The 15,712-nt window shown below is 35.0% G+C and overlaps 1 protein-coding gene and 1 pseudogene across 2 annotated transcripts; both read right to left on the reverse strand.

Annotated features, from left to right (window-relative positions):
- Positions 1-4,610: 4,610 nt before the first annotated feature.
- Positions 4,611-8,498, reverse strand: LOC306887819 (annotated as a pseudogene). The gene is made up of 4 exons (XR_013785961.1): positions 8,420-8,498; positions 8,098-8,242; positions 4,924-5,032; positions 4,611-4,811 (listed from the first exon to the last, which is right to left on the reverse strand). The product of XR_013785961.1 is annotated as an uncharacterized misc_RNA (transcript).
- A 2,856-nt stretch (positions 8,499-11,354) lies between these two features.
- On the reverse strand, positions 11,355-12,663 carry LOC306887931 (uncharacterized protein). The gene is made up of 4 exons (XM_079445980.1): positions 12,337-12,663; positions 12,027-12,174; positions 11,777-11,885; positions 11,355-11,614 (listed from the first exon to the last, which is right to left on the reverse strand). The coding sequence occupies exons 1-4, from the start codon at positions 12,410-12,412 to the stop codon at positions 11,489-11,491; spliced, it is 459 nt and encodes a 152-aa protein (XP_079302106.1). The 5' UTR covers positions 12,413-12,663; the 3' UTR covers positions 11,355-11,488.
- Between the last annotated feature and the right edge of the window lie 3,049 nt (positions 12,664-15,712).

The raw sequence follows: 15,712 nt of genomic DNA on the forward strand, positions 1-15,712 counted from the left end.
CTTGCCAAACACAAGTTACTTACTTTTATACTTTTAATGGAAAACAGATGTCTTTATTGATTGTCAACCCTGTTACGGACAAATTAAGCAATGTGTAGAAATAACAATAAATCATAAGAGGAAAAATCCTTCTTGTTTCATTAGACAAACAGTCCTTACAGTCCAACATTTGAAACTGAGATAATATTTCACCTATACCTTAAAAAATAAATAAATCCACTTGAAGCAAATATTTTTCATCTGGAAATGTATTATTTACAACAGGGATTCTCAACCCTGGTCCTGGAGGGACACTGTCCTGCAGAGTTTGACTCCAACCTTGATCAAACTGACCTGCCTTAGTTTACTAGTAATCCTGATCAGCTTAATTAGCTGGTTCAGGTGTGTTTGATTAGGGTTGGAGCTAAAATTTGGCCCAGTGGCCCTCCAGGACCAGGGTGGAGAAAGCCTGATTTACAATATCCAGTAAAAAAAAAAAAAAAATGTTGAAATATTATAAGGGTCAGGATGCAACATATCTTAATAAGGTTTATGAGATTTTAAACAACAATTGTATTTTTTTTTTTTATTGTGAAAATAGTTCATAAACAGAGTTGATCCTTTAAGTAACAGAATTGTAAAGTAACAGAATTGGCAGAATTATCAGGACTGGACTGTCAATTTTGTTACACTATTGTCAGTATTGTTACTCCACCTTTGTGACAGAGTTTGATGGTAACAGAATTGACAATTTTATTTTAGTTTTGCCAAAAAATGCTTGCTAGCATAAATGCTAAGAGCACATGGCACTAATGAAATCATGATTAAAATACCTTTAAATAACCCAATGTGTGATCAGTAATAAATTCTGTTTTCCTTTTGATATTGTGGTAACAGTGTTGACATTCAACAAAACGTAAGATTTATGGACACAAATTTTATAAGAAAAAAAAATATTTTTAAATAATTTATTGTTGTAGAGTTAAGTAAATAACTATTTAGGGCTTTTATAAAGAAAATGAATGCAATATTACCAAAAGAAAAGTACAATTAAAAAATATTTTGATTACACAACGATACATGATGAAAAAATACACTTGAAAAAAATTAAAATGCATTTAAAAAAATAATACATTACTTTTTGTTTAAATCAACGTGGTATATGTCACAATTTTCGGCATCAATTTTATCAAACTGATAACAAAAACTGAACTTATGCAGCATATTTACAGTGAATTTAACCAACCATCATCCGATTGGATGCATGATGGCAGTTATCAAACAAAAGGTCGTAGTTTGTTCCTCCATCCCTCACCAAATCAGATACTGTCTTGCTTCCACCAAAAATCTTCTGTTTTTTAAACTGTTTAGTTAAAAATTGTTAAGAAAAGATCACTAGAATGATTAGACTGCATCAGGTATTAAATACATTTGTCGTTGATATATCGTCTTATTAAAAAAAAAAAAAAAAAAACTTACATTTAAAAGGGAATATAATGCATTCACATCAATAAATACTGTCCTTTGTTGCTGAAATACTTGCCTTCCAGTTACTGCTCATATGACAGGCAGCCACAACAACAGTATCGGATGATTCGCCATAACGTTTTCCTTTATGGATCAGCCATTTAGAGCCGTCTTCCAGAGTCACTCTAAAAGCAAGACCAGCAGAAGAAATGCACAACATTCAAGAGACACTTACTTCTGAATAAACAAGTGTAATGTATTGAGCCTTTTATTAAATATTATGCATATAACATGGTACATATAGAAGTGTTGATTATATATCATCCTGCGGCCTGTTGCATAAAAGACTTAAAAAATTGATCATCTCTTTTTTTTTACTTAAAAACGGGTCATAATCTTTTTATGTTGTTACATAAAAACATAGGTCTTATATGAATCCAAAAAAAAAGGACTCATTACTCTTTGGCTAACTGCTAGTTGGTCAGACTAGTTCTTAGGACACAGTCTTAACTGGCTAAGTTTATGCAACCGGCCCTGGTGGATTTTACCTGACTCCTGAGTGGTGTATCCCAAATGTGCCATGCATCCCCTCCAGAGGTCTTGTGAACAGTTCTGCCATGTATACTTTGGAGTTATATTGTTTCCTCAGATCAGACATTTTCACAAGTCCCTGCGGTCCAAGTCCAAGTCAAGTCAAGTCTAAAGTCTTTGAGGTCCAAGTCCAAGTCAAGTCTAAAGTTTTTTTTTCTATTTTTGGCACGTTCTTTCAGACATTTATTGTAATTAACAGTGTATGAGGCTAAATCAATTTTGAAATCAATTTAGCTTGATTACTCTCCCTTTAAAGTTATGAATTTCTATGTGTTGTTCTGCTGGCAAATGGAAAGTAAGAAAAGCCAGAATTCCTTGCCAGAAATAAACTAAAAAGGAAAAAACAGTATTAAAATGTAGGTGAGCAATAACAGTGCACAGTTGGAGTGAAATATACACTGGATTTTTTTTGTTTGTAATTTTAACGATAAAAGATTGTAAAAATGCAACAGAAAAAACGTGTTAATTGGTTAACAGTATCCTTAGTATATTCAGAGAAACAAATAACAGATCTCACGGGACATTTCATGTAATATGTATGTTTTATGCACTAAACTTAGTTTTACGGTAAAAACAAACAAACTGGGAGCTGTGATTGAAGTACTTTTCCGCAAAAAATACAGTAGCTGGCTAATATGTATGTTTTACTGCACTCTGTACTCTGGCAACAGCCCATGTATCATAAATCCAGTAAAGCAAATTGCGAGAAGAACCACAAGCCTAAGACTCGCAAATTTTAAGTGTTCAGTAGTAATTTGATCTATGCCTCCAGTTTTTCCTTCCTTAAGCTGAATAATTGCTTGATAAACCTCATTTGTTGTAATACTTCCTGTATCCATACTAGAGACTACTTCCACTTTACATGGCTCACTCTTTACACAATTAAACAGAGTATAATGCTGTCTCCACAATTCTGCTATATTCTCAGCTCCAGAAACACCCTCAACAGAGCATGGTAGTCACATTACTCCTATTTATTGATCTTACGTCCTTCCAGAAAGCATTCACATTATTACAAAGTAGATTTTCCGCCATTAAATCAGCTCTCATCACTTGTTTATGTTTACAAATATAACAAACTGCATATTTATACTTGGCATTTGTTAACTTTTTCTGGTCCAAAAGTAGGCCTTGTCTGGGCCTACCAGCTATATCCCATGCCTTAAATGCTTCCTTTGCTTTTTTATGATATGATACTACACACTTTTTCCACCCTGGCTTACTATAATATTTTTTGTCAGGGCAAGTAAGATTGTCAGTCCTCTGTCGTGTGTGTCATGTGTTCCCGCCTCTTGTGTCCATATTTGGTTTGTTTCCTGTCCTTGTTTAATGTGATCATTAGTTAATCCTTGTCCAGCTGTGTTTGTCTCGTTATCTATGATTTACCTGTGTATTTATAGTCCTGTCTATTCCGTTTGATTTCGTCTGGTCTACTTGTTACTCCCCAGTGTTCCTGTCTGTGCCTTGCCGGCTGAAGTAAGGTTATTTTGAGGTTACAGCCTCGTTTGCCTGTTCCTCGTTTGAACACCTGAGAAAAGATAACGCCAACCCCTCAGAGGATGCCAATGCTCAGACAACATACAGAATTACCAAATTTTGCCATAAGTCAAACATATTAAGGTTCTGCAATATATAAATACCTGTAGAGCTGATTTGCAACGATTTGTATCGTAAAAAGCGCTGTACAAATAAACTTGAATGGAACTGAATACATCTTTTCTGCAAAGATATTTAGTGATTTGTTTAACATTTACATCATGATAACTTCATTTGTGGTGCACTTAGAATAGAATTTTCTTTAACTAGAGGGTTAAAAAAAGAAAAAGTTGCTTGAATCATGTTGTAGTTAGATTTTCAAGTTGACTAGTTAAAATCGTACAAAATCGAGAATTGGTCAAATGTTCTGAGAAAATCAAGATTTTTTTTTTTGTCATATCGCCCAGCCCTAGAAACAAATAAAAAAACCTTCCAATTTTTAATTTCTTTAATTTTTCAATCTTTAATTGTCTGTTCTCTAACTGAACTAAATTATTTTTATTTCTACTATTAAAAATGGCCACAGCTTAACACCTGCAATACTGTCTATATCCCCCTATCCCCGGGGGATATATATATATATATATATATTATTTAGCACCTACATTATATGGCCTAAGGCAAACAGCAAACAAATGCATGCGCGGCAACACACAAACACAGAGCCGAAGGTGTTTATATGCTACACAGCCTTGCTTGGGAGGGGTATATTGTACAATGGTTTCTTTAGGACAGAGGTCTCGAAACTTTGTCCTGGAGGGCTGGTGTCCTGCAGAGTTCAGCTCCAACCCTTATCAAACACACCTGAAACAGCTAATCTAAGCATACTAGAAACTTTCAGGCAGGTGTGTTGAGGCAAGTTGGAGCTAAACTCTGCAGGACTCCGGCCCTCCAGGACTGAGTTTGGACACCCTGCTTTAGAATAAGTAACAAGTTCAAGAATTTTTTTTTTACACTTATGTTGTTAATTAATATTAATATTAAAGCAGTATGTGTCACAATTTTCAGCATCAATTTGATCGAACTGATAACAAAAATTAAAGTAAAAAATTAAACTGTTTTAATGCAACACATTTACATTGTGGTTACAGTGAATTTATATTGTAGTAAATTTAACCATTCATCATCCGGTTGGCTGCATCATGGCAGTTATCAAACAAAAGTTTATAGCCTGTTCCTCCAGTCCTCACGAAATCAGACACTGTCTTGGTCCCATGATTTTTTTTTTCTTTTTTAAACTGTTTAGTAAAAAACAAAAGCAAAGATCAAATCAGGTATTAATTATCCTCTTATTTCCAAAACTATAAAAATTCACATCAAAATACTCTCCTTTGTCGCAGAAATACTTGCCTTCCATTCACTGCTCATATGACGGTCATCCACAACAACTGTCTCGGATGAGATGCCATAGCCATCTCCTTTATGGACCAGCCATTTAGAGCCATCTTCAATAGTCACTCTAATAGCAGGACCAGCAGAAGGTGTGCACAAAATTCAAGACAATCACTACCCTCAATAATGCATTCAATATGCACAGAACAGACACACTTACAGAACTGTCTTGATTTTACCTGACTCCTGAGTGGCGTAATACGGAAAACTGGAAAGGCCACCCATCCAGAGGTCTGGTAAACAGTTCTGCCAATTATACTTTGGAGTTGTAGAGCGTGTTTAGATCAGATATGGAAAGATCATAACTGTAGGAGCCCTTGTCTAAAAGAGATTGAGTGTTACAGAATATAGGTCATTCCTATGTGTGTAAACTAAACCGTACATCTTTTTGTTTTTGTTATTAAAAACGTAGAGAATATGCAGACAATGAAGAAAGAGGAATTGTACGCAAAGCTAAAATGAAAGAGATTTTAAAATGTACCTTTGTTTGATGAGGATTCAGAAACCATGTCCAGGAGAAGCAGACCAGTCTTAAAGGACGTCATGATTCAAAGCAAATTTAAACTTCTGAGTGTCTAAGAGTTTGTTACTAGAGAACCCAGTGATCCTCCCCTTTTCCATAAGTTTGCTCCACTTTATCTGAACAAACATGGCATTTTGGGGAAAGAGCAGGATTGCACAATGTTAGTTTAAGGTTTTTTAAGGTTTTATAACTGCTAAAGTTCTGAATCTCCTCCAGAGGTCGAGGTTTGTTCTGCTGGCAAATGGAAAGTGGGAAAAACCAGAATTGATTAAAAAAATACATAAACAGTACTGTACTAAAACAAAAATCATCCTTGAGTGCATGAAAATGCCTTGATTTGAGAAGATTTAGAGGAGCATCTCTGAAATTAGCATATACATTCAATACAGCTACAGCGAGACATCCTTTTGCAACATTCATGTTTTGTTTTTTTATAACGTAGTGATTCTATTGCATTTTTAATTGGACCTTCAAAATTAATTTGTACCATTTTTGCATGTAGTCCTGGGGCATTGACCCTGGCGCCAACCACAAAAGATATCCCAGTCAGTTTGCAGGTTTCTCAATCATTTTGAGTTTGTTCAAGACACAAATCCTCTTTCATCCCGTGGACAGACCTATGAACATAAAGAAATAATCTATGAATCTATAAAAATAAAGAAGCTGAAATATATTGCATGTATAAATGCCAGAAATTTTCTTTATACCAACTTAAAATTAAATCAGGCAAACCTTAAACTCTTTAATCATGCATTGCATTTGCATAGTATTTGTAAATGCATCAATAAACATGCATGGTTTCCATCTAAACTGGCTAAAGAACATAATATGCGCAACTATTTTACCAGCTTTCAAAATGTACCCTCAACCAAGCCTTTGATCAACGTACTTTATTCTGATACAAGGACATTTCCTTATCAAGGACATTTTTATTTTCCTAATGTTTAACTAATGATCAAGAATTGTAAATGTACCTTTGCCCAATGAGGACTCAGCCAACACATTAAAATAAATAACATAACATAACAACATAACATGAGCCAGAGAGGGACAATTATACAAGGTTAACCAGGCGCTTTGTGTTTTGTTTGTTTTGTTGTAAAGAAAGAGCCCGTTTACTTCATCTTGAAATCAACCATCTCTGCTATAGTGGCAAATGCTGTTTTTATCAATTTTGATATAGTTAGTTTACATGAATTGGCCAAACTTCAAGCACTAAACATATGCATGCCTCTCTTATTCAAAAAATGCATTTCAGAAACAGTTTTTAATGTGCTCTCTTTCACTCTTGTGCTGTATGGTGGTGAATTATAGGTTAAGATTGGACAAGATTACCCCACCATAATTCATTTCTTTTGGCCAAAGATGGGACAAAATCTCATCTATACACATCTAACGCTCTCCTTTTTTTTTCATTTCATCTGAATATCAACATTTGTAAGTTTTAGTCAGTATGAAAAGTTTTTGTGTCTGTTTATTAATGAAGGATTTGTGGACACATTATTGTTTTTGAATTTGTGTAATAAAAAAATATATATATTTTACATATTTATTCTACATTAATGACAAATATTTACATGTTTAAAAAAATGATATTAAAAGTCACTTATATATTCTGTAAAAGTATACCCATGGTCACAGGTTTGAATAATGTTAATGTGTAGTGTTATGAGAACTAAATTAGCATTCTAATAAATGGAATGTTTCTATTTATCTCCCTTAACACATTAGCTGATGCATCACTATTCTGCACATGCTTGTAGGCTATCAATTAAGATTGATTTACACTTTTCTGGCACTTTAAATATTGCACAACCTTTGCCATTTTGCAGTTAGGACTCTTGAAGAAAAAATGAAGGAAACATGAACCTCTGTCGCCATCTGCAGCTCAGCAGCTTTATTCATTTTTTTTTAATCATGATGATGACATGCTTGAAAATGAAAAATATATTGTTTTCCATTCTAAAATTTCAAAACATGACTAAGGCTACATTTAAAAGATTATAATTAATTACTTTAAGCAACATGGCAGTATAGACTGTGTGTCACCATGTTCAGCATCCACTCTTTTCATTAAACATGAACATTACAACTACATTTTCAATGTAGGTGCAGTGACTTTACACTGTAGCAAATTTAATCATCCATCATCCGGTTGGCTGCATTGTGGCAGTTATCAAACAAAAGTTTGTACTCCGCTCCTCCAGCCTTTACGAAATCAGACACGGTCTTGCTCCCACCAAAATCTTTTTGTTCTTTAAGCTGAAAAAAAGTTTAAGCAAAGACCAAAATTATTAGAGTATCTTATATACAAAATTTAAAAGGATTTGAATCTATTCTCATCAATAAATGCCTACTTGCCTTCCAATTATTGCTCATATGATGGCCATCCACAACAACGGTCTGAGATGATTTGCCATAGTTGTCTCCTTTATGGATCAGCCATTTAGAGCCGTCTTGCAGAGTCACTCTAAAAACAAGACAAGCAGAAAACATGCATAACATTCACTCCACTCAATATACAAGTGTGATACATTGAGCCTTTTATTCACCATATGCATACAACACAAGATATAATTACAGAACTGTTGATTAAATCTTGCTTTTACCTGACTCATGAGTGGCTCAGTATGCCTATTTGGAGGGTCATCCCATTCAGAGGTCTGGTGAACAGTTCTGCCATGTACACTTTCGAGTTGTAGAGTTTGTTTAGATCAGACTTATTGGAAAGGTCATATTTGTAGGGGCCCTTCTCTGAAAAGATTCAAGAACTTTCCTTAAAATATGCACTATTACTAACTTTAAAATTATTTGATGCAGAAAACAAACCTTAGACCACAGTTGGTTATTTAAATTAATGTCTAAAGATGCAGACAGTGTAAAAAGAGTACTTGTACGCAAAGTGAAAATCAACAAAATGTATAAACGTACCTTTGCCCGATGAGGATTCAGACACCATGGCCAACACAGCAAGGAGTAGCATAACCAGTGCAGTCTTGAAGGACATCATTGTTCACAGCAAACTGAAGCTCTTGAGAATCTGATGAGATTTTGTTACAGGAGCATTTTATACTTCTGTGGGATCATCCCCTGAATTCATTGCTGACTTATCTAAATAAACATGCCGTGCAGATGCATGCAGAGGTTATGAAAGAAACTCCCTTGGAAAACAAAGGTTTTATTTGTGTCAGTCAACAAACTGAATAGCTATGTAAAGACAAATTAAACTTAATTTCATAAATGTACACTCGCTTGTACACTAAGTGCAAGTGATGATAAATGCTGCTCACAAAGCGCAAGGCATGGGATAACAGGTGAGGTACAATCAGGATAATTTTTAGGGAGTGTCTATTTAGCCAGCCTCTTTGGCAAACTTATTTTATTATTTATACAAACTTCATCCACCATCATTCAGGTTTTTCACTTTCAGTACAAACAGCACATCACTTCTGGATAAAATCTCTTTTTCTCTTTATATAGTATTGTAATTTAACAGAGCCTTTCTAGCCATTTTGCAGCTCAGCAAACATTTCACAATGAGAGTGAGTGCAATCTTAAAAAACATCTGAATGAGCTATTTCTTTAAGACATGAATGAAGCATTTATATAGCGCTTTATTGTGTATTGCTGTACACACAAAGCACTTTACAATCATGTGGGGGGGGGGTCTCTCCTCAACCACCACCAGTGTGCAGCATCCACTTGGATGATGCGACGGCTGCCACAGCACAACGGCGCCAGTGCGCTCACCACACACCAGCTACAGGTGGAGAGGAGAGAGAGTCATTGAGCCACTCAAGTGTATGGGGATTATTAGGAGGCCATCATAGACAAGGGCCAGTAGAGGGAATTTGGCCAGGACACCGGGGTTACACCCCTACTCTTTACGAGAAGTGCCATGGGATTTTTAATGATCACAGAGAGTCAGGACCTCGGTTTAACGTCTCATCCGAAAGATGGTGCTTTTTGACAATATAGTGTCCCCGTCACTATACCGGGGTGTTAGGACCCACACAGACCACAGGGTGAGCACCCCCTGCTGGTCTCACTAACACCTCTTCCAACAGCAACCTAGTTTTCACCGGAGGTCTCCCATCCAGGTACTGACCAGGCTCAACCCTGCTTAGCTTCAGTGGGCAACCGGTCTCGGGCTGCAGGGTGATATGGCTGCTTTGTGAATTTAGTATTTTTTCATGTCATTACATTGTTTAGAGCATTAGAAAAAAAAAATTAAATTAACATTTTTGAAAAATTATATTTTATTCATATTTTTTTCTATGTCCTCTGTAGAGGACACTAGGACTAAATTTTTCTAAAAATAAAATGGCATGAATAGACATCAAAAAGGCAAAAACAATGGGATTTTTTTTTTTAAATCACCAATACATTTTTTGGTTTCAGGATTTTTTTTCTAAACTTTGTTTAAGGATGATTCTCAACTATGTTATAAAATATATAACAAAATTATTTGATATGCCATTTTGTTTTATGCAATATGTATGTAAAAATTTCCATAAACTGGTTTTCCCATTAAACACAGTGTATCTATACTGTATCTAATTTGCATATTAATGGGTTGCTGTTGGGACAGCATGTTGAAAAAAGAATGGTCATAATGGGAGTAATAATTGGCCAGATTTTCATAATAATATCTAATATTTCATAACAAAATAGATATATAATTTATTTTCCTATTCAATTGTTATGTCTCCCAAAATGCATAATACACATCATTTTAGTCCTGGTGTCCTCTACAGGGGACATGTATGAACAGGAAGTCATATTTGAATTTGAAAACCCATAACATTTTCCTGAGATGTTGCTTTATGACAAACAATTGGAAAATTATTCAGATTTAAATGACAATTACAAAATATAATCATATTTCCATAAGGATGTCAAATGTTTCATTAAATTAAATTTAGCCATTTTTAAAGACCTAGGAGAGGGTGTGGTCATGATGAAACTTCCAATCATTTAGTATCTCTATAAAGCCCTGAATGTGCTCTGTACAGGACATCCAGACTAACAACTGTGACATGTGAGGTCTCAGAGAAATTCACTGAAATAGAATGTCCACTACAGAGGCAAAAACTCCATAGCTGGGTCTCAGGAGGATATGTAACATGTGACATAATGTGATCAATATAAAGAAGCTTCAGTCCTCTGAGAGTTTGTCATAGGTACCTGCTCAAGTTTTGAATTTCTACATTTGTGTTGTTCTGCTAACAAATGGAAAGTTAAAAAAAACAGCACATCTTCTGAGAAATTAGTCAGAACTAAACTAAAAAGGGGAAAAAAGTGTACAAAACAGCATTCAATTGCAGGTGAGCAAAAGTTGCAGTAAAATATAGGCTTTTACAAATGGCCAACCTCTTTGGCAACCTTTTCTTTAGAATTTATTATTAATTAATTATTAATTTAGAATTAATAATACCCAAACTAAAGGTATGATGTGAATTTAATACACTTTTATTAACCCAACCAGTCTAGTCACAATGAAAGTGTCCAAACTGCATTTCAAATCAGAATGAAATATGTAACATGTAAGCAAAATATTTCCACACTAAATGCAGAAACAGAAACTCAAAGAATCAAAACTGGAATGTTTTCAAAAGCTGTCTAAAAGTGCTTTGTAGACAAGCAACACAGTAGTTGGCATGACCAATGAAATCTGTATAGAACTTGTGGATAAACTGAACATGAACCTCTGTCGACAACTACAGCTCATGAATAATCTAATAATATACATTTTTGAATTTCAAAACGGGTTGAGAGTTAGCTAAATTTAAATAGTTTTGATACTGAGCCATCCATTTTTAAATTCCAGAAGATTACTAAAATTCAATAAATTAAGACACAATCATGCATTTAAAAATATTTAATAAACACAGCAGTGTAACAGTTGAGAATGCATTATCGAATTGATTTTAAAAAAGTATTGATGTACTGTATATCATGCTTTCTTCACATGTAGCATATACTGTAATTGTTGTTAATTTAACCATCCATCATCCTGCCAGCTGCATCATGGCAGTTATCAAACAAAAGTGTGTAGTCTGTTCCTCCAGCCTTCACAAAGTCAGACACTGTCTTGCTCCCACGGAAATTTTTGATCTCAACAACCTGTCAAAAAATAATAATAAAAAAATTACAAAATGATAAAGTTAAGCAAAACTGATAGTGAATCATGTATTAAGTAAGTCCTAAGCTAAATGTAGACTTTAATACAAAGATAAAATACTGACCCTTATCTTCAAGCTACACCAAAGTTGCAAAAATACTTGCCTTCCAGTTACTGCTCATATGACGGGCAGCCACAACAACAGTCTGGGATGAGATGCCATAGCCATCTCCTTTATGGACCAGCCATTTAGTGCCATCTCCTAGAGTGATTCTAAAAGCAAGACCAGCAAACAAAATGCATAAGAAATCAAAACGCTCACTCCCCTCAATATACAACTGTGATGTATTCACCATGATGCATACAACAACACAAAATAAATGGACAAAAATGTGGATCGTATCTTGATTTTACCTGACCCCAGAGTGGCTAAGTTTGCCCAATTGGAATGTCATCCCCTCTAGAGGTCTGGTCATCCTCTCTGCATTGAAAACTTTGGAGTTGTATAGTTTCCTCAGGTCAGACATTTTGGAAAGGTCATAATTGTAAGAGTTACCTTTCCCTGAAGAGATTAACATAATGGAAAATAGATCATTCCAGTGAATGTGCACCAGTGCTAACAATAAAACAGTTTAAGGCTGAAAACAACTTTAATCCATATTCTTGTTAGTTATTTAAATGAAATATTAAATATTTCAAAAATGAAAAAGATTTGTAAATGTACCATTGCCCCACGAGGATTCAGCCACCATGGCCACCATGGCCAGGAGAAGCAGACCCAGTGCAGTCTTGAAGGACATCTTGGTTCACAGCAAACTGAAACTTCTGCGTGTCTGAGAATTTATTACCAGAACAACTTTTATACTTTCCTGATCCAGTGATCCTCCCTTTTCCAAAATGTTTGCTTCACTGTTAATGTCAATTGAGCAAACATGGCATGTCCAGGCAGAGTTTTGGAAAGTTTTGAGATTGCACAATTTTAGTTTAATGGATTAAGAGTCCTATAACTGTGCTAAAGACTCTCCTCCAGAGGTCGTGTTGTTCTGCTGGCAAATGGAAAGTGGGAAAAGCCAGAATTGCACAACCAATTTTAAAAAGAGAAAAGAAAAGAAAAGACAGAAAGAAACACACACAGTTGAACAAACAGTACCCAGTTGAAAAGGGCATGAACACAGTAAGTGTTGGGAAAAAGATCTTACTATTTAGAAGACTGTTTTATTCAGTATTGGCTTTTAGTGTATCTTTTATTTGAATTGCAGTTTTATTAACCATATTTATTGTGCAAAAGAGAGTCAGAAGCATCTATAATGTCAGTTGCTGATAATTCAAAGCAAAAGGAAGATAACTCAGATGTAAACTTAAGTGCATTATGATGCAGTAGGATGATGGAAATTTTTTAATGCCCTGTAATTCTTAATCTGTTTACTACCAATACTACTCACCCTCTCAAACTGTCTGACGTGTTCAGAGGCCTGATTTGCAGAAATATATTTCCCATTAATTTCAATAGAAAAAAGTAGTCTTAAGATTTGAGCCAACCCAACCTGTCCTTTATGAATCACAAGTTTGCAACAGCCGACGACCAATTGCTGGTGCCAGACTGGGTGGTTTGAGTATTTGACAAAATGGATTTTCACAACAGCGTCAAGAGTTTGGTGCATAAAAACCATCTAGTAAGCAGTTATGTGAAAGAAAAGGCCTAGATTCAAGAAGGTTTAGAGGAGAATGGCCTCACCAATGTGCTATGCACTTCTAGAGAATCTCTGAATGGACCATGCCACAGTCAAACCCATCTTCTTGCAGTATCCATGGCTTTTATAATATAACACTGCATGTTGCACCATGACTCAGAAAGGAATCACTTATGACACTAAATAATATTTAGAGCTGCACATTGACTGTCATTAAAGCGACCAGTGTGCCACCTAACCACAGAATAAAGGTCAGTATCACACAGCAAGTTTAGATGGAGGCTTGTCTCACTAAATGAGACCCTGAAAGAGGTGTAAATATCAAATGCACCGCAACACACTCAGCATAAAAAACATTCAGTCACCAAATTTATGCACATTGTAGTCAGTACACATTTCTCTCCTTATTAACGCTTAAAATGAGCAAGTTGGAATGGATAGGACGCTTGAAAAACACGGTGAAGAAGAGTCCTTTATATTCAAATTTCATTATCGGCTTTGTGATGCTTGGACTTGAGCAACTTGTGGAGATAGACTTTGCATGCCCTTGTAATCCAAAACTGAATCTGGTGTTTTCAACGGCATATTTTGTAGTTCCAGCTCTGTTCTCTTTTGCACTTTTGTTTTATATCCAAAGCTCACAAATCAGCAATTATTCGAGCTGTTTGCACTGTGCTTTACTTTGTCTCATGCCAGCCGTTCTCTGGATCATGCTGCTGTTCTTTGATGGACAATACTTTGCCTGTGCAAAGACTTCATGGGAAGGACTGACGGTTCACACGGATATAACGGCTTCAACAACGTGGTGTCAGCCTTTAGTCACAGCTGACAACACCACAGAAAAGCAAATGGCATTTTTTAGCTATCGAAATAATTCTCAGGTGAGCGTGATTATGAAATCAAGTTGCTTTACACTTATATTGTGTGTGTGTTCCTAAATATTTAGTTTAAAATTTCTCCCTGTCCAAGTTTTAATGCACTCTTTTAAACTTGAACGCACTTTTTCAGATAGTGGGACTGTGCATACTGCTCCTGATGTCACTGCCTCTGATTTGGATGGGCATTAGGAAATGGCAATACACACCAACAAGAACCAAAGAACTTGAAAATGAACAAATAGAAATGGTGGATTTGAGCCCTTCACCCCCACCTGACAGTGCTTCTACAATTGTGGATCACAGTAGAGATGATTTTTAACAGCACTGGACACGACTTCATTTTTATAGTAAGACATGTTTTCATGATTCAAAACCTCATGTTTAAAATTCATAGTCTTCATATGTATTAAATATGGTATGAATTCATGTAAAAAGTTGTTAATTTTTATATTTAATTTGATATACTGCAACATCACTCAAATTAGTCTTTGCAACAAAAATAATCAATAAAAAATACTCACATCTGACGCAAACAATATTTTAGAATTTTCTAATGAAACTGTGTCATATTGCATGTTTTTGCTTCAACAACTGTCATGTAGAGTAACAAACCACTTCCTGTCTCTTACAAGGTCATATTTAATTTCTGTTTTTGAATTACTTCCACTTTAAATTATAGTCAGATATGAAATCATTAAATAGTCCTTGAAAAACCATATTGCTAAACTGAGTGATGGTTTAATGTTAGAAAGAAAAAAAAATACTAGGGAACTTCTTGAACTGGTGACTTCTCAAATTTAAAACAAAATGCATAACTCCAGACTAACACATAGTTTTCTCAGGGATAAAATCCAAGAATCTGTTCTGGATTATTAATGAGTAAATAACTGATCCTGCTTTGTGATCTCTTTAAAGGGATGGTAAAAATTCTGACATAGGCCTAATTTACTCACCCTTGTGCTGTCTTTAGAATAGCAAGTTTAGAATGGCATTAAGGCCCTGTTTACAGTAGTGCGTTTTTGTTTTAAAATGCATAATATTTGCTACAGTTACGCTACGGTTTTTCCAGTGAAAACAGGGATCGTTTTCATTCTAAAACGCCGTTTTAAAACGAAAACGCACTAGTGTACACAGGACCTAAGATGAGTTAATGACAACATTTTTTATTTTGATTTGACTCTTCATAATTCCTTATGTTTAAAAATCTAAATCACATGTTTAAAAGGCCTTTAAAAAGCCATAACTTCCATAAAACCATGACTGCTTTATTAGATTAATGAACATTTACTCCATGACACCAGGGATCTTGCAGACAAATGAACAAACTTACATCAATCAATAGAATAAATATGTCTATCTCTTTATATGTAACACACAGCATTTTACGTGTTCTATATATCTTTCTTAATATACATGTTCTAGCGAGTCGCTAGTCACTCAAATTGTAGTATTATGCCACTCGTTTATAGTGCCATCAAAGTGGCTACTGTACAGTCTTTTGAAACTTTCAGAAAGTCAGATTTCTCAATCA

Source organism: Barbus barbus (assembly GCF_936440315.1).
Source record: "Barbus barbus genome assembly, chromosome: 21".
Lineage (NCBI taxonomy): Eukaryota > Metazoa > Chordata > Actinopteri > Cypriniformes > Cyprinidae > Barbus > Barbus barbus.

What these genes read in the sequence shown, in the direction of transcription:
- LOC306887931 (XM_079445980.1), bottom strand. Translation starts at nt 12,412, where the DNA reads ATGTCCTTCAAGACTGCACTGGGTCTGCTTCTCCTGGCCATGGTGGCC. An exon ending in TGAATCCTCGTGGGGCAATG is followed by an intron (nt 12,175 to 12,336) that starts GTACATTTACAA and finishes TAATCTCTTCAG; the next exon opens with GGAAAGGTAACTCTTACAAT. An exon ending in ATATGAGCAGTAACTGGAAG is followed by an intron (nt 11,615 to 11,776) that starts GCAAGTATTTTT and finishes ATTTTTTGACAG; the next exon opens with GTTGTTGAGATCAAAAATTT.